General features: G+C 46.2%; 7 protein-coding genes across 7 annotated transcripts; 4 read left to right on the top strand and 3 right to left on the bottom strand.

The window, feature by feature from the left end:
* Window positions 1-141: 141 nt before the first annotated feature.
* On the top strand, window positions 142-5,231 carry F4822DRAFT_398142 (Non-repetitive/WGA-negative nucleoporin C-terminal-domain-containing protein). The gene is made up of 4 exons (XM_051457669.1): window positions 142-913; window positions 991-1,060; window positions 1,117-4,506; window positions 4,567-5,231. Exons 1-4 carry the CDS (start codon window positions 581-583, stop codon window positions 4,911-4,913), a joined length of 4,140 nt encoding a protein of 1,379 aa, XP_051315164.1. The 5' UTR covers window positions 142-580; the 3' UTR covers window positions 4,914-5,231.
* Window positions 5,232-7,655: 2,424 nt separating this feature from the next.
* Window positions 7,656-9,963, bottom strand: F4822DRAFT_199007 (glycoside hydrolase family 43 protein). Its single transcript, XM_051453691.1, has one exon. It carries the CDS (start codon window positions 9,715-9,717, stop codon window positions 7,954-7,956), a length of 1,764 nt encoding a protein of 587 aa, XP_051315163.1. The 5' UTR covers window positions 9,718-9,963; the 3' UTR covers window positions 7,656-7,953.
* A 247-nt stretch (window positions 9,964-10,210) lies between these two features.
* On the bottom strand, window positions 10,211-12,319 carry F4822DRAFT_427742 (uncharacterized protein; the record flags this gene model as incomplete). The annotated part of the gene is made up of 1 exon (XM_051460791.1): window positions 10,211-12,319. The coding sequence occupies one exon, from the start codon at window positions 12,317-12,319 to the stop codon at window positions 10,211-10,213; it is 2,109 nt and encodes a 702-aa protein (XP_051315162.1).
* Window positions 12,320-13,269: 950 nt separating this feature from the next.
* On the top strand, window positions 13,270-15,723 carry F4822DRAFT_398131 (MATE efflux family protein). Its single transcript, XM_051457668.1, has 2 exons — window positions 13,270-14,254; window positions 14,408-15,723. The coding sequence occupies exons 1-2, from the start codon at window positions 13,981-13,983 to the stop codon at window positions 15,655-15,657; spliced, it is 1,524 nt and encodes a 507-aa protein (XP_051315161.1). The 5' UTR covers window positions 13,270-13,980; the 3' UTR covers window positions 15,658-15,723.
* Window positions 15,724-15,931: 208 nt separating this feature from the next.
* On the bottom strand, window positions 15,932-16,889 carry F4822DRAFT_198884 (marvel domain-containing protein). The gene is made up of 2 exons (XM_051453690.1): window positions 16,473-16,889; window positions 15,932-16,400 (listed from the first exon to the last, which is right to left on the bottom strand). Exons 1-2 carry the CDS (start codon window positions 16,773-16,775, stop codon window positions 16,206-16,208), a joined length of 498 nt encoding a protein of 165 aa, XP_051315160.1. The 5' UTR covers window positions 16,776-16,889; the 3' UTR covers window positions 15,932-16,205.
* A 2,287-nt stretch (window positions 16,890-19,176) lies between these two features.
* On the top strand, window positions 19,177-20,310 carry F4822DRAFT_198810 (uncharacterized protein). Its single transcript, XM_051453689.1, has 3 exons — window positions 19,177-19,726; window positions 19,783-19,977; window positions 20,029-20,310. Exons 1-3 carry the CDS (start codon window positions 19,285-19,287, stop codon window positions 20,175-20,177), a joined length of 786 nt encoding a protein of 261 aa, XP_051315159.1. The 5' UTR covers window positions 19,177-19,284; the 3' UTR covers window positions 20,178-20,310.
* Window positions 20,311-21,873: 1,563 nt separating this feature from the next.
* F4822DRAFT_398124 (uncharacterized protein) lies at window positions 21,874-23,097 on the top strand. The gene is made up of 2 exons (XM_051457667.1): window positions 21,874-22,853; window positions 22,932-23,097. The coding sequence occupies exon 1, from the start codon at window positions 22,281-22,283 to the stop codon at window positions 22,761-22,763; it is 483 nt and encodes a 160-aa protein (XP_051315158.1). The 5' UTR covers window positions 21,874-22,280; the 3' UTR covers window positions 22,764-22,853; window positions 22,932-23,097.
* The last annotated feature ends 62 nt before the right edge of the window (window positions 23,098-23,159 follow it).

Genomic DNA, 23,159 nt, shown 5'->3' with positions numbered 1-23,159 from the left:
TTTGGGTTGGTTGTTTTTGGAGGGTACAAGTGTACAACTCAGATGTATCTCAGATGTATTTTTGTACTTATCTGATATAGTTGGGCAGTTCCATCCGAACGTGCATACTGGTAAAATGCTGGTAAATGCCAGCCCTGGCTACGTAGCTCCAATCTTAACTAACCCAATTCCAGCGAAAGAAGAGGCCTAAGCTGGGGGTACCTAGGTAGTTGCTGCTTGTGTTTTTTTTTCCATTCCCTTCTCAGGTACCCAGTCAAGGTCAACTTGGACCCAATCAATCATTACCAAACATCAACGGCCTCGTCATTCTTTCGCGAGTGAATGCCTTCACCATCTAAATTTTGTTCCTTTTTCACCTTCTCACCTCTCACCTTTACTTCACCATTTTATCCGCCTCCCACGTCCACGTCCACCTCCTCGACTTTTTCCATCTCCTCACAATGAGCAGATATTTTTCGCATCAATCGACGCATCGATAATAACGATTCCGTCTCGTCCATAAATATTTTCGATTGCATTGTTGTTTTGACCTCAACTATCCCCTAAAAATCTAAGGCCTCATATTGAAAATCCTTGCATCATGTTTTCGGCTACCCTCAACAACGGCGCCGAAAACGCGGCTCCGACTCCTATGACTACGCGCGGTAGAAGGCGTCAACGGCCGGTGAGCTCGGATAATTCAGTGCAACAACCGAAAGCGAAACGGCAGAGGGTACCATTGAACGAACAGACCTTCGTAAACCCGAATAACACTCCAGATACCTACGAGGTCAAGTCAACAAGACCTTCGATGATCGAGTCGAAGCAGGATGGAATTGAAGAATCACCTGCATCTAAACAAGAACTTAGCTTTCGGTCTAAGAAGGCGAGACCTGCTGATCGCTTTAGCAAAGGGGATGGCAGCACGCTTCTGGTAAGTCTCGCGGATTGAATGCCTCCGGCGACATTGAATCTTTATGTAGCTGCTGACACGACATTCTCTATTTCAAGTCGACCAATATCGCGTTCGACGTTAGGAAACTTCCCGCTTTACCTGACCGACTGAAACAAGATGCCACCCGTATGTTGCCTCTTCATCAACCATACATTCTTCGTACTGCTAACATAATTACATAGTTCGCCAGCATGGCTCCTCCGACAGCTTTACAGGATATGCTTTGAGTCTCTCCCACACACACGCTATTGTATGGTTGTACGCGACACCCACACAGTCTCCTGAATCTTTTACCTTCACCTTGCCGTCTCCCTCGAAACATTCCACCGATCCCTTACCTCAAGGTGCTCTTGTGCCCCCATCCGCGTCCTCTACCGAGCCAGGTTTAGTAGTAGTGATGCCTACAAGCGGGAAGGTTACTTATTGGGAATCGATATCGAGCGCGACGACGTGGGACTTTATGCGACAACAGAAAAGTGGTATTGAAGGCACTGTTATGGGAATGTTCTCTGGGGAAGTTATCATCCAAATAATCCATGCCGAATCTGCAGCTGGCTTCGTTCTTGCCTTTAGCAGTGGACGAATGGCGTATTTGAGTGTACGAGATGCCCATGGCCGCCCTAAGGTATCGACGCAGTTCTTACGCACCAATCTCGGCCCCGCTAGTAGTGGGTTCTTTGGTAGTATTCGACACGCGTTGTCACATAATGCGGTGCAGGGCGATATTGCTGCCGTTCGATCAGAACGATCCAAACAAGGCGAGTGTACTGTTGTAGCCGTTACATCTAAGGGTCGGCTTCATTCGTGGAGGGTACATCGTGGGGGTCATCACGATCTCCTAGCCGAGGTGGATGCTCGCAGCGCAATCATCGGAGCCCTCCAGCAGGTAGATAAAACTAACTCTAGGTTACCCTCCGAGTCGCTAAAGATACTTGACTTCTGTTTTGTCCCTAGGGTTGTGGATCGAAAGTACAGCGATATGAACCAACTCCTCCAGTCGCCAAAATCCGAAGATCAACAACACCTCCTGCTTCTTGCCTCCTTATCCAACAAACAATCTTGGCGCTATTCGCTTGTTGAGGTCAAGTTATCTAACGCGGGTTCATCAGAGGACCCTCTTGAAATTGGCATGGTTCGACCTATATCTGCGTATTCCACGCAACCTGATCCACACGCCCTGGTTAAACCTCGATTGTACCTACCACGACCGAACATAATCGCTTTTCTCGTCTTCGATCACGCAGCTGTTGTGGCATCTATTGCGCAACCACCCGATTCCCCGGATTCCCAGATCCTCGAGGACAACCACCTTCTGCCTGCTTCATTCGAGGATGTCGTCGACCTGCGTGCAGACCCTACACTTGAAATAGTTGGTTCTGGGATCGAAGAACCCGTGACGCAGGTTTTCGGAGCTAGCGAGGGCAAAGCACCTCGCATTCGACCCAAGAATCCTGCTGCTATACTACTGGTTCGAGGCGCCGGAACCTTGCGCATTGCTACAACAGACGTGGAACGATTCGCAAGTGAGAAGCCTCCAGAGGTTACGGCTAAAGCAAAACTTGATCAGGCTGTATTCTTTGGAGTCAAGGAAGACAATCCGCTCGTCTTTGATGTTCAACATGGCCTCCGTTTCACTGATGCGGAATATGGTATCGCCGCCTTGGAGTTGAGTAAAGAGATTCTCACCTCCACTGGCAAGCACTTCTCATCTCTAGCCGCACGGGTCGATACTAACATCAAGGAGCGTGTGCAATATTTGGAAAAGATCATGACACAATTGGCGAGCTTAGGAGTGAACCTCGACCGTGTCATAAAGTGGCAGCTACTCTGGAATGCGGAGAAGCTACACGTTGCTAATGTCATCTGGCATAAGCACGAGGAATTCACGAACCTTCGGCCTACCGCTTCCAAAAAGAGCATTGTTGCTGAGATTGTTGAGTACATTCGATCCGAGGAAAAGTCCGAACCAAACGCTGCGAAGGGTGAAGTCGACGAGTTGCGCCACTGGTTCATTCGCGATGTTGATCGCATGGAAATATTTATCGCCTGGGCCTACGAAGTTATAAAACACAATTCCAGGGCCAACTTAGATCAATCATCTCTAACATGCTTGATATACGAGGCCGCAGAAATTTACAACAGCGCGATACGAGATGCTTTCACGTTTCGCACTAGAAATCTCGAGCTCTATGGTTTGGCTGATGAAAAGCTGGAACACGGAATCTTAGCCAACGATTATACTGGGTTGCCGACACCCTGGACTTGCCACCCTTTTATTGCTAACAACGTGAAGAGGCAAGTCGAGTTATCCACTGAATGGGTTAAACAACATTGGTCAGCAGAGTCCGATGGGCAAAACGTGTTAATTCAAAGAACACGTGAGCTATTGCCACAAATGACCGAGATTTACCTCACTATAGTACAGGAGTTATCTCGATCATACCTTGCCAGTGACGATCCCAAAAGGGCTGCGGATGGCCAGAAGTATGAGAGTATCTACGAGCAAGATCGCCATGACAAGGTTATCCTTCTTGCGCAAACGGAAAATTGGGAAGCCGGAATCAACATTGCTGAGAGCCACGAGTCGCTCCCAGCCCTTGCAGAGATCTTAACTCGCGAAATTGACGGAATACGGAACCAGCTTGATACATCTGGTCTTTCTCCGGAGAAGGCCGGGGAATTGGACGCAAAGATGACCGCGAAAGAGGAGCAGGTTCGGGAGTATTTCGGGACGTACGGCAAGGATTTCGCCTTTCCTTTCTATGAATACTTGTTCACCACGTTTGGAGTTGATGCTCTTCTCGAATACGAAGGTGATAAGAAATTCAAGACTATGTATCTTCGAACGAAGCCGGAACTAGCTAAGGTTTCATGGATCAACGACATTATCGGCGAAGAAGACATCGATCATGCTGCTGATACCCTGCTTGATCTCGGCCTTGCACGTGAGCAGCAGGTTTGGAACAAGAAGATTGAATTGAGCCTTGGAAAGCTGGCCAGGATGGCTGAATCATCCCGGCCTTCTAGCAAAGCGTCTACAAGTGTGCAGAGCGCGAGCGCCAGCGGAATCGTTGAAGATCCGCAAGTTGAAGTTATTGACAAGGAACTTGCGATTATCGGAATCCAGGATGATCTTTACAATACCCAAATTCGTCCGGTGGTCAGCGTGGCGCTAGAAGGGGAGGAGTTGAGCCTCGTTCAAGAGACGTTTGCGCTCAAGATTCCTAAGAAGTATAAGATACTTTCGCAGGTGTTCGACGATGCTCTTCGACGACTCTTAAACCACGAAGCTCTGGACCCACTGACTCTCATCGACCTCCTCACATTAATAACTCTACCGTCAGAAACCAGAGAACATATGCCCGACCAATTCTTCTCCGCTACTCGCGTGGCTTATAACGGTCTAAGCGGAGCCGAACGGGTACAAGTCGAACGACTCATCTGGCGAAGGTGTTTCCTAAGGGAAGATTGGGCACAGCTCAATAATACGACCCTGAAAAATGACAACGATATTGTGGAGGTCCTTGGTCAAACCGATTTATTTCAATTTTACTGCACGCTATACGCAAATCGTAAGTACACATAAGTATCTGGCGTTTTGAATTATGTTTGAGAAACTAACATGGTGATAGAGCAAAGTGGCGCCGACCCGAACAAGTATAAGCGATTGTCGCCATCGGAGGCTGCAGGCGTGTATACGGAAACCTTGGACCGACGGTTCGAGAAGATGGAAAAAGCTTACCGCGAAAAAGTACTGGAGGCAATGAGGTGGGAGGATTCTAACCTGCTCAAGCATATCGAGAAGCATCGATTAGAACAATGGGCAAAGGAGACTCGAAAGTACGCGGAAGAGGCTGTCACCCAACAATTTGATGAGACGACGGCAGCGGGAGCGGCACTCAGCCCGCCTAGAGCCGGGTTGGCTAGGAAACGATCTAAGGCGTTTGAGGACACGAATGGACAAAACGGTACACACTAGATAACATTGGCATCGAAACTGTGGGAACTCCCCTAGGAAAGTAATTCATTGGAGTGGGTGGAGTTGGTCTTTTTAAGATTCATTTCCTGTACCATATTGCATTTACGTGTTGCGTGTTTGCGTTTATATAATCGCCGTGAGGCATGGGCAAACGGAAAAGTTGACGTGAATCAGGGGAGTGGCATTTTTTTCTAGGGAGGAATTTCCCGAATACAAACTGGTAACTGGAACATGATACCGAGGCTATACATAGCCAGCACAAGCAAGATAGCTTCGCATACGTAGCTTTTGCTCAAGATGACTTATCTTTTCTTTGTAGCTTGCATTTTCATCGGTTTACTCGGTTCGTTGTCTCGATTATGTGTCTAATTTTGTGCATATTGGCAATATTCTATAATGGCTAACATAGTGTGCCCGTAGCTACCGAATACGTGCCGTCAACCTAGTACTACATGTACACAGGTAGCGTACCTGGGCAATATTATCATAGTGGTAAGTACGAGCGGTAAATCCATCAAGGAGGAATATCCTCCCATCCGCAGTTGACGCATTTACTCAATGTCGTCATGTTAGCAGCTAATATCTACCAAGTGCGCCTTCTCTATAGAGGCCAATTTATTCGTTATCAAGTGATAATAGTATCTAGCTACTACCTTCTTCGTAGAAATAATTGTACGTTTCCTCTATAAAGTTCGTCTAGAACTCAAGAGCAAGCCAGCTATGACTGACGGCACTTCCCACGATATAGAGAAACACGGTTTGACATGGGGCTATACTCGCATATCCTTTGCTTTAAGTTGGATATAAGCTTCTTAAGATGGTCGGTAGCTTCCGTGTACACTATTAGTGGTAAGTGATTACCGTCCCTTGAACGTAGTAGAGTTCAATAAAAGTCAATTCTCGTACGTTTCTTGTCTTGATTTAATGCAGCGATCAGTAGTTGTAGGTATCGCCTTCTCAGATGAATCGACCTTGTACGGGTATAAATAGTCGTCCTCATTCCCTCTAAATTCCCAACTTTTCATTCAAGTCTCTACATCGCAACTCAAGATCAAGACATCAAGACATCAAGACTCACCAACTACATCTCTTCAACTTATTTTCAATTTACCCTACCACCTCAGATGCCTCATATGTCCTAGATGGACCAAGGCTTTAATTAAAGATGACTCGACCACCTTATCCTCCATCTTCTCCATTTCCAAACGAGAGAATCTTTTCCACCAGCCCAACCGAAACGCTTATCGAAGGCGGAGAACCCCATCCAACAGCTGATGGGGGGTTGTAGACCACCTGTCCCTTAGGAAGCGGCTTATACCGATTACTACTCCATCGACAAACGTCGAGTTTCGGAGCGCCGAGCCGATTTCTTGTCCAGCTTATCCTCTTTCTTACTACTTCTACTTGTACCAAAGCTAGGAAGACACGGAGCGCTGTCCACGCAATGCTACACACAATTCCTAGGGCGAGCTTCAGTTACCCTGATCATCTATGGGACTTCCGGTTTCTTGGGACGCCGTGACTAGATTACCCAGTAAGTGTGCTTTTACCTGAATACCGTTGGGCCTTACTGACATTAGTTTAGCGGCCACCATGGTGGAGATGGGTGAAGATAGGTGAAGCAGGTGGTGTTCCGGGAGCAGAGCGGCCAGATGATGAAACCTATGGGAATCGGGCTATTGGCTTGGGTCTTGGTTCAGGCATATATCTACCTACCTTATACCCCCACGCGAACCATTGTGGGAATTCGGCACCTGGCACTACAGGTAACCCAACCATCAGGGGTTTTAAGCCTATAGCCCGCCTTACGATTTTGTGTCTTGCTACCTCTGCTACTGTTGGCATTGTGTAAGAGGATGAGGCTTCATTTGGTGGAAAGTTTGAGTAAAGTAATGTCATATAAACTTCCCACGCAAGAATATAGAGATGAGTTTTGTCAAATAGGTAGCACAATAGGCGATAGAACGAGTTGAATAATCTTTTATGTGTAGTCTTTAGGAACTAGATCGAAATTTCATAAAAACCGCAATGAGAGACGTTATCGCAGTACCATATAGCCGTACTTGGAGGGCTTCGCTAACACTTGAACCTACCGCGCATTTTTCTCTTCTGTTACTTGTCACATTCATCGGCCCAATGTTGGTTTCAAGTCAAAATACAGCGCAAGTACGACGGTCGCAGATTGTAAGGCATACCTGATCGAGTACAACAATCACGGACTCCTTTGATAATTTTACTTGCATTGTGGCTGCAGCGGCGTGACCCCGCAGGGAATGCAATGGAAGGTCATTCCGGTACAAGAAGTGATGGGAAGGTTGGCAGATAAACTCTCGCTGACATTCGCTCTAGTTGAAGTCCTACGCAATAGAAGAAAATGAAAACCGGCCCCTTATCTATTTCTACGGCGTGGATTACTCTTGGAGGCCTTATGCTAAGGCGCAGCATAGATATTGCTCAAGGTAGAAACGATAGAGCGAAGCCTCCTTAGCGATATCCGGATTCAGAAGTGGCTTGATGATATATCATGTAGTACCAGTGGTTTCATCACATCAATAGCACCAAATACCGCCGAGCTGTGTGAGCGTTACGGAATCAACCGCGATCCGTATTCCAACACCTTGCCAAGAGATAACACAATCAATTCTGATAGAAAATCATCGGGTTCTTGTTACGCATCCTTGTGCTTCCCATCGGGCGTATCCTAAGGTATCCCGCCAAAGCGGAGAGAGCCTATTGAAATGGCTCTTGAAAATACCCCTCGGACGGCCGAAGCTTGGCAAGCCAAAAAGAAAATTTATGGAAAAGTAATCTGCTGATTTCGTGGCGTCACAAATCACACCCCCGAGAGTTGGCGTAGTTCTAAAATGCCAGACACATCGTGGTTTGACGAACTCCTCGTGAATTAGACATCAGCAAGTCAATGAACATAGATCGAGAGAATCTTCCTTGAATAATCGCGATTTAAAAAAGGGAATTTATAAGATACCCGGGTGTGCCAGCCGGCATCGCTTCTGGCCTTTATTAAGATTATTAAACTATGTTACACAACTTCAGTCTCCGAGACATACTGCCCCTCACCAGTATATCTCCAGCGGTTGAAATACGCATTTCCGCCCTGGGGACACTCAACTCCGGTACCAGCTCCGTTACAAGTCGCATAAGCACCAACCAAACTCCCAACGAAAGACCCGTTACCACCGCTAACTAGCCCCGCGGATGCTGTGCCGACGAGGATGCTACCGCTTGGATCTGCAGCTGATGCGGCAGCGAGGTTGTAATGCGTCGTATTAGCCGTTTCGATTTGGAGTCTTATAGGACCATCTAGCCAGTCTTTCGGTACGGTAACCACTTTTGGCTCAGGAGGAACACCGGTTCCTTCAGCGCGGAATCGGAATGCGAGTTGTGCGTTGGCTGCTTCTTCTCGCTTTCTGTGCGATGGGCAAGAGGAGTTTGAAGAGCCTGCTAGGAGTACGATGCCTAGGTCGATGTGGTTTACTTGCGTGAGAAAGATTGTTACGCCTGCCTCTTGACCTACTTCTTGCGGTTGGAAGGTTAGGTCCACGCTGAAGGTGAAGAGGGTGTCAGTTTGGCGTCGGCCGATGAAGGATAGGCCTTGTTGTCCGCTTAGTTCGGGCGTAGTTTCGGAAAAGGGTGTTCCTGTGAGGTTATTCCGGCTTGGTACAATTTGCAGGCCGTTAGACGTCACGGAGAAAGCACCTTCGCGTGGTACGCGCCAATAGACTAAGTTTCGTGGAATGGCCGTGCCCTCCTCGAAATCGTAAACGTCTGGGTCCGAATTGAAGGGACCATCTCCAGGTACATCTCGGTTGGGCGGGGGCAACGTCCACCCACTCATCTTTCCGCGAACTGGCTGAAGTACGGGCCATTCGCCCTCGTCCCATGTTACTGGGAAGAGGACTGCTTCGCGACCCATTGGGTAAATTTCGAAGTCGGGACCAGAGCGGGTAGCTAGGCAAAGGCCCCACCAGTTACCATCGGCATCTTGGAATAGGTCGCCATGACCAACGGTCTGGAAGTATTCATCCGTGCCTCGATTTGTTAGAATGGGATTATTTTCGTATGCCTCGTAGGGGCCGATCAACTCGCGCGATCGTGCAATCGTGATGGAATGATCCGTCTCAGTGCCGCCCTCCGCGATCATCAAGTAATACCATCCATCCTTCTTGTATAGGTGAGGGCCCTCGGGCCAGACTCCTCCCGTACCGTTCCACAGGCTAATTGGTGGTTGGCTGAGCTCGCCGGTCTCTAGATTCAATTCTTGAAGGATGATTCCCTGTATGGCTACATAAAGCTTGCCGTCGTCCCAAAATAAGTCGGGGTCAATCTTGTCTGGGTGGAAGATGACGGGATCGCTCCAAGCCTCGTCGCTAAAGGGATCTGACGACGTGAAGACCACACCGATATTGCCTTCTGGTAGACCAAGGTACTCGCAAATGAGATAGAACTGTTCCTCGTGATAGCGTAGCGTAGCTGCGTACATGCCTTGTTGTTGACCAGTTGTATTCCAGCTGACGCCGGGAAGTTGACTCTCGCGGTTCCACGCATGGCTGACCAACTTCCAGTTTATAAGGTCCTTCGACGCGTAAATTGGGATACCCGGGAAAGAAATGAAAGTCGAAGTCGCGCACAAGAAGGTTCCATCAACTTGCGTGCAGGATGGATCCGAGTGCCATCCTGGCAGCACGGGGTTATAGTACGTTGGATTGACAGATCGTACTACCGCAGCCGACGCCACAGACGTGAGGAATGCCAGATTAGCATTCACCAGCAAGGGGAACTTCATGGTGAACCACTTTCTACACTTCCCAGCTGACACGAATGGCTCATTTAGCTGAGCTATCGCAACCCATGACGAAGGGGGACGTAAGCTTAATATTATGTCAACAAAGCATTGTCAATAATATTAACATTCGGTAATGTCGATCCGATTCACCCGAATAGATCTAGAATTATCCGTTACATCCAGCAGTGTGGAGGTGTCTAATGCATTTAGCCTATATTCGAGATCTGGGGTATCTCGGGGTATTGGGATTTTTCGTATTCGAATCCCCTGTTCCGGTGCCATGGGCTTGGAGACTTTGATCATACCTTGTAATTTAAATCGTTTGAATGATTCGATCGGTTCGAATGAGGCTCCTCGCAGCTAGTATAAGCGTAGGAGCTACTGAATAATGGCAGGATTCGTCAAGCCATCTTGGTGAAGAGTGTTCATGATGGTGGGGAATGGTGAGTCGTACTTTGGGGTAGTGTTCTTGGCTATTCAAACCAAAGTGTCACTAAACTCTTCCTTTCTCGACACCATCTTTCTGAAGAACTTGAACCCTTCCGGTTTTCTTAGATCGCGCGATGATAACTATCGGATCACTTCTCGGTACTTTCCTCACGACATCATCATCTCTGGACTCGGGGCTAGCTTGTAAGATGTCTATTGTTTCCTTCGAGATAAGCTGAGAGATTGTATGCCAGAACTGGCCCTGCTTTGAAAACCTGGTTCGTAATAGAAATAAAGATGTAATCGCAATAATGCTTATGGTATTGGCGCATACGATACCCGCAACTAATCCGAGGCCCGTCCATCTCACAGGTACGGTTACTGGGATGGCCGTGGTTATGCTAACATCTTCTGGGACGTCAAGCATAGCTAGCTGAGCATAGTGCATCGACATCGCCATTATTGTGAACATTGCTTGGATAGCCTGTGCAGGGCGATTAGTATCGTTTAAAGTGTCCTGGAATACAAGAGCATAATCTAGAAAAGGATTGATGCTCGACAATCCGAAACTGGCACCATCCCCGTTGATCGTCGTGCCTGAGGGAGGGTCTGGGATACCAAATATTCCCGAGTTGATCGCACCGTCCAAATAGTAGAGGAGCCTTGAGTCCATTGTTGTATTAGCGATTGAGTTAACTGTAAGTAGTTGTCGGTCTGATGGAGTGGGCAACTGGGAATTCACGCCAAGCAACGTGCGAACAGCGGTCGTATCTACGGTCCGAAGCTTTGGGTCAAAGGGGACGGTAGGCTCGATTGTATCATGAGGAGCTGACATATCCACGTGAGACATCTCCCATAAGAACTCAGAGAAGCACAGCGATGCTTCTAGATTGATGCCGTTACCAATTTTCCACCTAGTCCATTCGTCGTTCCGGCTGGGATCGTCAGGGATCGTACTTACGTTCTTTACAAATGACCAGTCATCGAAGGATCCATTGTTCCGAGTAACCAGAAACACCATTGAGTGAGGAGTGATGGGCGCGGTACGGCCATCACTAAAGAAAGTGAAATTCTCGGCGTCAATAACATTCGTCAAATCAGGTATACACATGTACGTTCCTAATCTTCCTGGTAAGCCTGCTGTAGGCATAGTGCAATTGAATTGTGCAGGAAGGCATTTCCCATCAGTACACAGGGACGGCACATCAAGGCCAGCGTTGTTAAATGTACTCTTGTATGAAATATTTCCAATCATCGTTAAGAGAAACGGGATTGGTGTCGAGCCGGGATCTATTGCTTGAAACTCCCCACTCATGACCGGTGCCACACATGATACTCTGGAGTTGATACCATATGCGTTACCGTTATAATGGTGAAGTTTGGTCCTATTGTCACGTTCTAAAGGTAGAAACATCCTCTTGATGTTGCCAGTATCACTAAAGCCACGGGCAGTCGGTTGCACGTCTATTCCGGAAGGTATTTCGCCGAAAGAAGAGTAATCCGTAGGCTTCATCTCCCATTGGGACTCTGTAGGAGAAAAGAGCTGTATGCTGTCGGATAGGGATAAGTTCAGTTGTGTCTGATTTGGATTGCCGGTTATCGAAGCGACGTCTAGATCAGTCACAAGTATCGTGGAGCCGAATTGCGTAGCTATGGTACCGAGAAAGAGTACCAGTGCCAAGAGGGGTTGAAGATTCAGAAAATTTCGGATTGAAATACGAGATAAGAGGTAAACCAGCCTCCATGGGCCATCATTTGCACCTCGCATCGTCGAAAACTCAGCAACACGGGAAAGAGGTACACCAGTCGTCTCTAGAAATGTCGCCGCCGCCAGGCTAGTACATATCAATGCTTGGGCGCTGGTGCACACCTGAATGACTAGGGAACATAAGGTAGCAGCTTCGGTGGCCCATCCTCTCAGTACTATGCTTCGCCATGGCAGTGAAGCATTCTCGCCGCTCCCAGGACCTTGTCCCGTCCATAGGATAGTGAGTAAACCGAGCATAACAACCGAGAGTATTGAACCGCCAGCTATGACGAAGGTGCCATAGTTTCCAATCGACTCTCGAAATCGCCATTCATGACTTCTTGGTCTACTTTCGATTTTTGATCTGATAGTGGATGTCGTATCGATGGTCTTAAACATCTCTTTTCTCTTGCCGAGTTGGACCATTTTAACTGGAATACCTATACGAGTACTTAAGCCGCAGGAGAAGTAAATTCGGAACTAGAAATTTTTCTATGAATTAATATGGAATAGGCTGCGGCTTTCGAGCTGAATGAGATACTTCCGCATTGCCTAGTCGGTAATAAATGCGCAACATGTATTAAAGGGAGAGAATGTATATGATAGAATTAGGGACATCGCCGTAAACGAAATACCTATAACAATAGCCATGTATATGACCTAAGTAGTCGGAGGAGAGGTCATGGTTAAGCGTAGGGTTCGTCTTTGATGTTATCATCTGCTGTCTCCGGCATTTGACTTAAGGGAAGGCCTTTCGACCTGCCTTGCATTACCAACGAAGCTGGGAAATAATCGCGGCCTTCTTCTCATCTGGTAGGTCGATTGAGAATGTGCATATCCATTCTATGCGCCCGATGGTGTTGAAGGATTGAGGTCGTGGCCTGCTTAGTTCAGCTTTAGGGTGTTCAACGCCGCGGCGGTTAATATCAAACAATCCAAGTTACACATGCTTCTCTAATCAATTTTCTCCTGCCAGCCTACCTATAAGGCTTCATTCCTATTGGAAATTCCATATTTAGTTACTTTCATGGCATAATGGTTCTGCGATTGGAGGTCGGGTCCACGTTGGGGGCCAGCGCTTAAGGAAACACAAGCTTCTTAGCATTATACTGTAGTTGAAGTATCGCATCCATAACGCACTGCTATATCGAACGATAGCACGTGGGCTATATGTGACCAAAAAATGACCGTATTTTGAGCTCTGGAATCATGAAATGGATAAGATGCGGTACTATTTTTGATTGCGAAGAAGATACGTATTCCCTATCTCTTGTGCTACCTCAACCGCTTACAAAGCTTATCCGGAGATACACTACGGGAGATTAAGTATCGAGTGACGTCACTGTTTAACAATTAATACTTCCGCCTTCCGTGGAAAAGTCGACAGCAACCACCTCTTTAACTTCTTCATCTTCCTCGTTACAAGCTAAATTTATTGGACCTTTTATCATTCGCATTAGCAATTGAATGCTGTAATAACGACTCCGTATACCAAATGCAATGCCAACTCATTACTCGATAGTAATTGGCTTCAGATAATGCCCACTTCTAAGCCACCTATAATAAAACGCCATCGACGGAACTCTGCATCAACTCATGTCTACGCAAGGGAAACGTTAGTCTTCATCACTCCTTGGCGGACCAGATTGGCAAATTGAGAGGCTTCATCGCGTTGCCGCCGGTTCTCCCCCGCGGCAGGGTTGCGGTCCGTCGCTGGCTGCATCTAGCAGCAAATCTGACTTACATGATGAGTTGCAGAGCAGAAATACTCCTATACTATAATGGAGACAGAGATAAGCGTAATACATATCGTTGGTAATTAACTTAGCGGATAGGTAACCGTGGGGCGCATATATCAGGGCACCTAACATGATATTGCAGACTAAACCCCCAATGAACGATCCGAAGTTCTAATTGGTATTTGTAGAATAGGACTTATCTAGAAAAAAGAAAAAACGAGACATTTCTTGGGACTGGCTTGCTGCTTGGGAATATGTTGTTGCTTTCTCCCCATTCTGTTTTTCGAGTCCAATTCACCCGTCGCATCTTGAATCACTTTATAATTATAACTTGAAAGTGGTCGAATAATGGTGGAGGAATATTCGCCAACGGATTTAACTCCGGTGTCCTCCACTCCAATGAATGATGAATCGACTGCGCTTCTGCCAAAGTTAGCCCCTAATGGCGTACGAAGTCAGCCACTACATTATCGAGAATGGTTATCCGAAATATGGCTCTTGACCAAGGCTTCCATCCCTGTGATACTTGCTTATACCCTCCAGAACAGCCTCCAGACTGTTTCGGTCTTGATCGTGGGCCGCCTTTCACCAGAAGCATTAGCTACCGCCGCATTTAGCTATAGTGAGTAGATCATATTGCTATTTCTCGCTCTCTTAGTAGTACATAGAAGGTTTCGGAATTGATGAGGTAACTATGGATTTTGAGATAGTATTCATTATAATGAAGTATAAACAGCTGTTAAGTGCCGATGACTGACAAACGTTGCTTTTGAAGTGTTCGCGATGTCTACAGGTTGGTTAATCGCGATGGGCGGTACAACTGCACTCGATACACTCGCATCTACCAGCTTCACTGGCTCACAAGATAAACACGACCTGGGAATACTACTTCAACGAGGAATTATAGTATTATCCACCTTTTATGCCGTTGTAGCTGTGATATGGGGGTTCTCAGAGCCCCTATTCCGCGCGCTCGGACAGGAAGAATTCATCTGTGTGGAAGGTAGCAGATTCCTTCAAACCTTAATCCCGGGTGGATTGGGATATGTGTGGTTCGAATCGATGAAGAAATACCTACAAGCGCAAGAGATTTATCGACCGGGTACTTACGTCCTCCTCATCACATCGCCCCTTAATGCCCTTCTCAACTACCTTTTCACCTACCAATTTGACCTTGGCCTTTACGGCGCCCCTTTTGCGACGGGAATATCATATTGGATTTCCTTCCTCCTCCTAGTCGCATACACAACCTTCATACGCGGTTACGAGTGCTGGGGCGGTATCGCCCCTCGGCGCGCATTATCAAATCTCTGGCCATTCGCACGCCTAGCCCTCCTCGGAGTAATACACGTAGGAACAGAATGGTGGGCCTTCGAAATCGTCGCCTTAGCCGCCGGAAGACTAGGCACAATAACCCTTGCAGCACAGTCCGTCATCATGACAGCCGACCAAATCATAAACACGATTCCCTTCGGCCTAGGTGTTGCTGCCTCGGCCCGACTGGGTAATCTTCTCGGCGCGCAGAAGCCACGTGAAGCAGAGCGTGCTGCGCATTGCGCTGCCATTTTATCGACGATTCTTGGGGCTGTTATACTTACTATTTTGATGAGTACTAAGAATGTCTTTGGGAGGATCTTTAATGATGATGATCGTGTTGTTAGCTTGGTGGCCGAGGTTATGCCCTTTGTCGCGCTGTTTCAAATCGCGGATGGGTTGAATGGGAGTTGTGGTGGTGTGTTAAGGGGGATGGGACGGCAGTGGGTTGGCGCGCTTGTCAATTTGGTTAGTTACTATGGAGGAGCACTGCCAGCGGGGATTTATCTCGCTTTTCATGGATGGGGTTTGCAGGGCTTGTGGATTGGGCAATGCGTTGCTTTATATCTAGTAGGGATCCTCGAATGGGTTATTGTAGGGTTGAGTAACTGGGATAATGAGGTTCATAAAGCGCTGGAAAGACTAGATACTGGTGATATTGATGATGATGCGCCAGGTACGGGGGAAATAAGTGCTCGGAGTGAGGTATAAGTTGGACCCAATAGGGGTTAACTTCAAGACAACTGATCAGTCGTTCATACCATGAATCATTTAATATATCAATTGTTGATTTATAATTTCAAAAGGTTTAAATTACCGATACCCTAATGGTATCTCAATTATCTAAATACTTGATTACTCCAGACAGAAAATAAGGTGGATTTTCCACTCATAACCAAACCCCTATACAGTACTACAGTATCATGTTCCAAGCAAAAAACTGCAAACCATAACAATTCATCTTAGTAGCTTCTTCTAACTCCATCCAGGAAGAGAGCTCTCCGGCGCCGGCGCAAGGACGGTTATTGCTGTAGTCCAAGAAGATTCGTCCATCGGGATAGTACCCAACCTCAACGCCAAACCCACTTCCCCGATTTATCGAAGCGCATCCCCCTCAACACCCGTGATCATACATTCGGTAACCAGTAGCCCCTAAAATGCAGCACACATTACTTTGTTTCGTAAGGTCGTAGGACATCTTCGTGTCGTACCGAGGGAAAAAAATGGAAATCATGGTCGTCATAGATCCGATCAGCGGCCTAAACGCCGATCTGGGACATGTTAGGACCGCGAACGGAACCACCGCTGCGTCGGAACTCCTTGAGAACAAAGAAGAGGCTTGCGGCGAATGATGCGAATAGGAACCACAGGAACACGGTACTAGCTTGGATCTCGCGGCATCGCTTCTCGTCGTCGTTGGAGCCGAACGCGATATAATCGCTAGTTTTACGTCCCTATTTAAATTTACAAGTTAATAAAGATTTTTCTGAATTATAGAAAGCCGGGTTTGGGGAATAAACACATACAAAGTTACTGCAGTTTACAGCCTGCAATTTTGCAGCGAGAACAACGGCGCCGATGAATGTAAACAAAGTAGCAGCGCTATCGAGGGCGAGTGCGACAACGGGAATTGCGGCCGCGGCGACAAAGTGCGAAACTACTCCGTAGATGACGGCGAGCCATGACAAAGCGCATACGAACATGATGAAGTTGACGGCGGACTCGGCGCCGCTGATGTTACTTGCGATGACATTTCCGATGAGCGCCGTAGTAAGCAAGACAAGAAGGAACTGCAGTATGCGCAGAATTGACTTGATCATAGTCTCCATGTTGACGGTGTTTGATTAAGTGTAATCGTAAGTAGAATCGCGGATGGGCTCTTTGATATGTTGAACGACGAGGGGTCGGATCGACAGCAGAGTAGGTTCACAAGGATCGAGTTCGACGGGTATGTGACGATATGGTGAGTCTGGAAATAGCTAGCTTCTTTTATCGTATGTAGTTATTCGGATTGCTTGTGGAGAGTAAGCGACGAAGATCTTGGATTGGAATATAGTATGGACTGGGTTAGGTTGGGCTTTTGTTGCCCTCGAGCAATCCTGCGAATGGTAGACAATGGGATTGGACTCGAGAGAAGAATGGTGCAGCTTGAGAGAAAAAAGTCGTACTTTAATCTATTGTCGAGGGTGTATAATTGGTTCAGAGATTTTAATCGAGCTAGTTGTATGGGGTATCAATGGCGATCAAATGATGTGCATCGATGTTGTTTCGTTTTAACCAAAGATCCTAGTGTTGAGGGTGGGTATAATAAGTGAGGATTGTAGATGGTGAGTCTGTAAGTTTGTGGATATATTTTAGCAAGTATAGATGTATGCACTAGCAGTAGTGTAGCATTGATGTATTGTGTATGTACTTCTTGAATAAAGCAATAGTCGATGGCCTGGTGATCGGCAGTTGCGGAACAGGAGAGTACCTTCCCACGGAGTTGTATTCGCAAAATATGACTATGACCTCATTGGATCTTCCTTAGTGTTCTAGAAGTAATGACGTACATAACAGCGCCGGCGTAAGTTCTTGGTCTCTTTTTCTCTTCTAAAAGGATAGTACAAAGTTTAAAAGTAAACCTGTGATCATCGGGAATGACCTCAACTTATTCTCATCTTTTCTAATCTTTCGAATGCGGCATCCTCATGTCATCCTTTGAATTCCGAATCTAGGTACCTAGGCTACCTCTTACACCTGCATACAGGAATTAATGCTACGTACCTTCTAACCCTCGCAGGCCTCGGCAATCGTCGCATATTCAATCGTCGTGGTTGGCCAGGCAGTCCTACCTTGACCAATCACGCAACGCAAATGTCCGCACCACCCTGCGCCCTAATAATTTCGTCAGCGATAAGATCTGGGGGATTATAACGATTGGTTCGTATGATTTGCGCAATGTTTTACATGGTATCGCATTGACCCAGCAACCGCGAGCCGCCCGAAGACCCTGCATCTTTTTCATCCCGAACATATAATTACCAGTCAAGTTGACTGGTCCCCTTTTTGGTGAATTTGACTCCAACAAAATTAAATCACCGGACAGGATTACATTCTTATAAGGCGCAGCATTACTCTCTTAAGCACTGAGGTCTCGATACATCATTTAAGCTTATAGACAATCTTTGCGAAAGAAAGCTTAATCACTTAATTACCTACATAGGTATCTTATGTCTTCAGCAATGCCATCTATTATAACCATTGTGACTATGAGTATAGGCAGATATGGAAAGAGACTATCTAGGTATAATAGACTTTTGTCATATCAAATACATATGTACCTTAACCTTTTTTACAGAGAATAAAGTACCTAGGCAGTAATAACAATGACAAGTAGTTTAAGCTGTGACACACCGCACGACGTTTAGTTTACTGACTGAATTCTTATTTATACTATGACCTATTGAGTTTTAGACAGGTAGTAATAGGTAGCTTTTATCTTTTGGCCGCTCGCAAAGCAATTTAAAATGGATGATTGCGGCTGCCTGTACCCTAAGATCTAAGATATTAATATATTATCAATCCTGAGCATGACATGTCTCCTCAACACTTTTATGCCAACGTCTAACATTATGAAGCGGTAGCTCGTCGCCCAAACGCGAAAAACACAACATAAAATCTTATAAAATTAATATTAATGGAGCTTAAAGAATTATAAGTAAATTTAAACGAAACGTAGACAGGCATGTGTGGTTAATTTAATGAATCATACATAGAAATATACATAGAAGTAAAGTTCGTAGTAATTCCTATTTCTTTACTTCACCTCGGCCAATATTAAGGAATGGAAAATGTGACGGGTTTACCGAGACAATTGACAGTCCGAATCGGAAGAGAATCAGGCTCAATCATTGGTTGACGAACAATCCCGGACCCGCGACAAACCTAAATACGTACCTACCCTAGACCGTTGCATCACTGTGCATCTTGCATCCATGTACTTTTGTACACAAGCTCCGAATTTTTTTTTAATCTTTGCGCTCACCGTCGTGCCATCACCACCAGTTTCTTCAGGACGTCAGCATAACCTCGCTACTGATATTCTGTCCACAATTGGGGATTGGTACCTGCTGAAGTAAAAGACCGCTTCTTTTCTGAAGCCTAATCGGGGTTTATTACCAACGCGCTGCAGTACGGATCCCTAACGGCACGACCGGACATAAGTCTTCCTGACGCTCCGAAGCTTCTCGACCGAAATCCTCCTGCGCTGTCAGCAGATCTTTTAATAGCTTCGAAATCGCCCACCACGTTCAATTAACTCGAACTTGACATCATATATTTCGAAGAATACATAATATGTCTCAAATTTACTCGCGCATATTCTATCCCTTCAGTGGCTTAACAAGGGCGCAGATGCTACGTCAAGTAGCGCCGAACGTGGGGGGAGTAGCATGGAGGCGGACATTTATTTCGAGATCACAACAATCTGGGTTATTGCGAGCTTGGAAAAACATTTCACGTACGATATCGCGACCGAGGACGACTGGAAATTTCTCTAAATCCTATAATCTACCTTTACGTTCGACTCATCGACCTTTTCACAAAACTTCCCGATTACGAGACACGAAGACCCCTCCAAAAGATGCCCCGGCTCAAGAACCGCAAGGGTTAACAGCAAGATTGAAGAAGTTATCTAGAGAATATGGTTGGGCAGCCTTGGGTGTATATCTAGGGTTAACGGTCCTGGACTTCCCATTTTGTTTCCTACTGGTCAGGTCGGTAGGGACGGAAAGGATAGGTCAGTTTGAACAAGATGGAAACATTAGATGAAGCGAAGTCATTGACAGGTTCCAGGTGAAATCGAACATTTCGTGGTTTCAAATGTCTCGAAAGCCATACCACAATCCGTCCGGAGTTGGTGGCACGAATATCGCCAAGCTCTAAAAGATGCAGAGAAAGAAAATATCGGCAACGAGGAGATTAGCGAACATGTAGAGATGGCCGGCTGGGGCGTGGAAGAGGCTGATAAAAGACATAAGGCTGAAGCCAGTAAGTTCTCACAGAATGCTAGGTCCGAAATGATACTAATACAAGACTTAGGTCTTGGGACTCAGTTGGCACTCGCTTATGCTATTCATAAAAGTTTTATCTTTATCCGTGTTCCACTGACTGCCGCGATAACGCCCAAAGTGGTCAAAGTCCTCAGATCGTGGGGCTGGAAAATTGGGAAGAGACAGAGTAAGCGGTAAGAAAAACGAGACATCAGACGCGAAATCGGCGGCAGTGCTCCAAATTATAATTGATATCTTTAGTCTGCGAAAGCGTCCTCACACACGTTGGCGCCTAGATGGAGGGGCTTGTACAATTAGTGTAAGAGGATGTACGATCTTCAATGGGGGGGAAGAGGGGAAAGACAAAATTAGACGCACTCCACATAGAATATAATTCCCAACGACCAAATTAGGTTAAGGATGTACTTCATCCCATTTTTCACGAACGGGGAGGGGTAATGAGATGTTGTGGCGAATATCGTCGTCGGATCTCAACTTTACCGATACGCTAGATTACTATTACTCAAGATACGCAATGGGCGACAGTGACGATCACAACTCGCGATGGCTACTTGTTTCAATTTACGGGGAAGCTGACGACTACTACGATTCGAGCTCTGATCAGCTGGTATTCCTTAGGGGACGGCGGTATGTAATGAGTGAGAGGGACTTTGTCAAACATATTGATTAAAGTTTTGACTTATTTCGTGGTGGTCCATTCGAGGAATGCAAATACGTACCTAGGTAAGTTGGTGGAACCCCCAAATATTACACCACACAGCCGATACAAACGGCGGAAACTTTATCAATATCCTAGATACATATGTACGTACCTTCTAAAAAAAGACCACTGGCGCATTGATTGTAATGTACGCGTGCGTAAGTACCCCCTAAGGTTCAAAATAGAGTTTAAACGGGCTTCGCTTGGCACTGGACGAATTCATACTGATCGTCTCCCTTTCGCTCATTTTTGCATCTCTTCTCCGCGATATTCTCCGGGACTCCGCCGAGGTGGTACGAGTCTCGCAATATTCCACACCGATCATCCATCGAGATCGTCTGATCCAGGCGGCAGGAACGAAATCAGGGCATTTACATTCATCGCAATCCGAGAGTTCTCCGTCCCCCTTCCATACGAGTACCCATATACTTAGAAGGCATGACTAAGTCTGTAAAGATACGTTATATTTTCCCGAGTCACATATTACCTACGGGGTTATACATGAGTTATAGTAACTGAAACTGACTACAGACAAACACGCCTAACAGGCAATTTAGTCATAACCTCCGGAGACATAAATGAGGCTCTTGAGGCCATTACAAGCCAGCCAGTTACGTATCCGAGTTAGGTCTAGAACGAATCAAGACTTGGCTGGGTGGACATATAATAGGCTCAGGTCTCCTGGACTATGGGACCCTAGTTCTTCAGCTAACCAAAAGACCCTTTCATTACTCCTAACATCCTTACAAAACCACAAGAGCCGAGTCGCTTATCCCAGAGCATGCAATATCACGAGTCAGGGTACAGCGATGGTGTCTAGAACTGACACGTTCTGGAAGGGATTATGCCGACGGGATGGACGATACTGACGAGGGTCAGGGTCTTAACTAGATCCCAAGGAAATGGAACAGGTTACGACAAGTAAAAACTCAGCCCTGGACGGGTAAGGACTCGGGAAGCAGTCCTTTTGAAAGTCTAGTTTAAGATTATTTGGCATAATACACAATTCCCCTATTCCTTTACTAAAGGGCAATTTTGTTGCGGCCTGTCTTTAGGTATACAGTATGATCGATCTCGAATGTGGCCTCGCATTGATTCATTTCAAAGTGCAGATAAAATTACATTATAGGATTAAGCTCTTCCAAGTGGTAAGCAGCATTCAGCTCTACTACTATCTACCTTAGAATTGGCGTATTGCACAAATTAAATTAACACTTAGAAGACCCGTACCTGAATAGAAGCGACTCGTATTAGCTGCACACTAAATATGTCATCACCTGAGCTTTCATACTTCCGGTTACATAGGTTCTCCGCTTGCTAGCCGTGGCCCATCTAATCCGTCTAACGTGCCTGAGGTATATAGACTCCACGAGGGCCCCTTGATCAAAAGTACTCTTATATGTATATACGTCTCAAAAAATATCACTTCAAATAAATCCTATACTGTTCACCGGCCAGGATTTAAATATCTTTATTGAATTAGGTGCCTATTGTTGCTGTATATACACAGCAAGACAACTACGTCTCATCTGTTGTCATCTTCCCTCTTCCTTGGCCATTGGTGGCCGTCCAGACATCCAATGGACCCCCGTCTCTTATTCGATCTTATATCCACCTATCCTCCCAGCCCGATAAGATACAGAAATACCTACGACGAGGACCGGATACTATTTAAACCCGGTATCTCTAGCACAAATACGTCTCGGTCGAATTACGTGCGCTCGCCTGACGACTGTATTTACCAAATGTCTGTCGCGAGCCAGAAAGGGGGAGACCTGGATGATGTCCTACAGGCGTTGGAGATAGCAAGGGAAAGCCCCGAAGACACTGAGCAAGATAATAACCAAGCGCTATTACAGAGCGCAGTGGATGGAATATGGAAGAAATTGGTCTCCGATCATAAGGGCGAGTACGTCATGACGAGGGAAGAGTTTGCAATCTTCAATTATTTTCAGAATCGAGAAAGACGCATGGTCGGCGAAGATGCTAGGATAGCTAGAAAGGCTCGGGCGAGATATTGGTCTAACGTGAAGGGACCTTTGGTCAACGATTCTAGTCGATGAGGCCTAGAGCATTCTTTGGTGAGAAAGAATAGCTCGCGACATCGATTGTTCGTACGTAGAAGGATAAAACGACGACAATTTAATGCATACCTAAGAATGCGACGAAGCGCGTAAATAATTACGTGAATAAATATCTTCAGTGTTGTGAATTTGATTTGGAGTGAATACCTTGATCTTCTACATTAGTTGTTGTGTCGGAGTCTCAAGGATACCGTCGCAATCCCAGCCAACGAATGAGTAATAGGAGAGTGCCTTGATCTCGGAGCACATGCAATGAGAAAAGGGAAAAGGGAAAGTTTATAGTAATCATAAGAAAGTTAAAAGGAAAGAAACTTGGGAAGGGAAAGTTACCTGCTTTGCTTATGTAAGCAGACAGCCACATACTACCCCTCTACA

Source organism: Hypoxylon trugodes, assembly GCF_022578975.1.
Source record: "Hypoxylon trugodes strain CBS 135444 unplaced genomic scaffold F4822scaffold_4, whole genome shotgun sequence".
Lineage (NCBI taxonomy): Eukaryota > Fungi > Ascomycota > Sordariomycetes > Xylariales > Hypoxylaceae > Hypoxylon > Hypoxylon trugodes.
The sequence above is the reverse complement of the archived record's forward strand: the minus strand, read 5'-3'. Positions and strand labels throughout refer to the sequence as shown.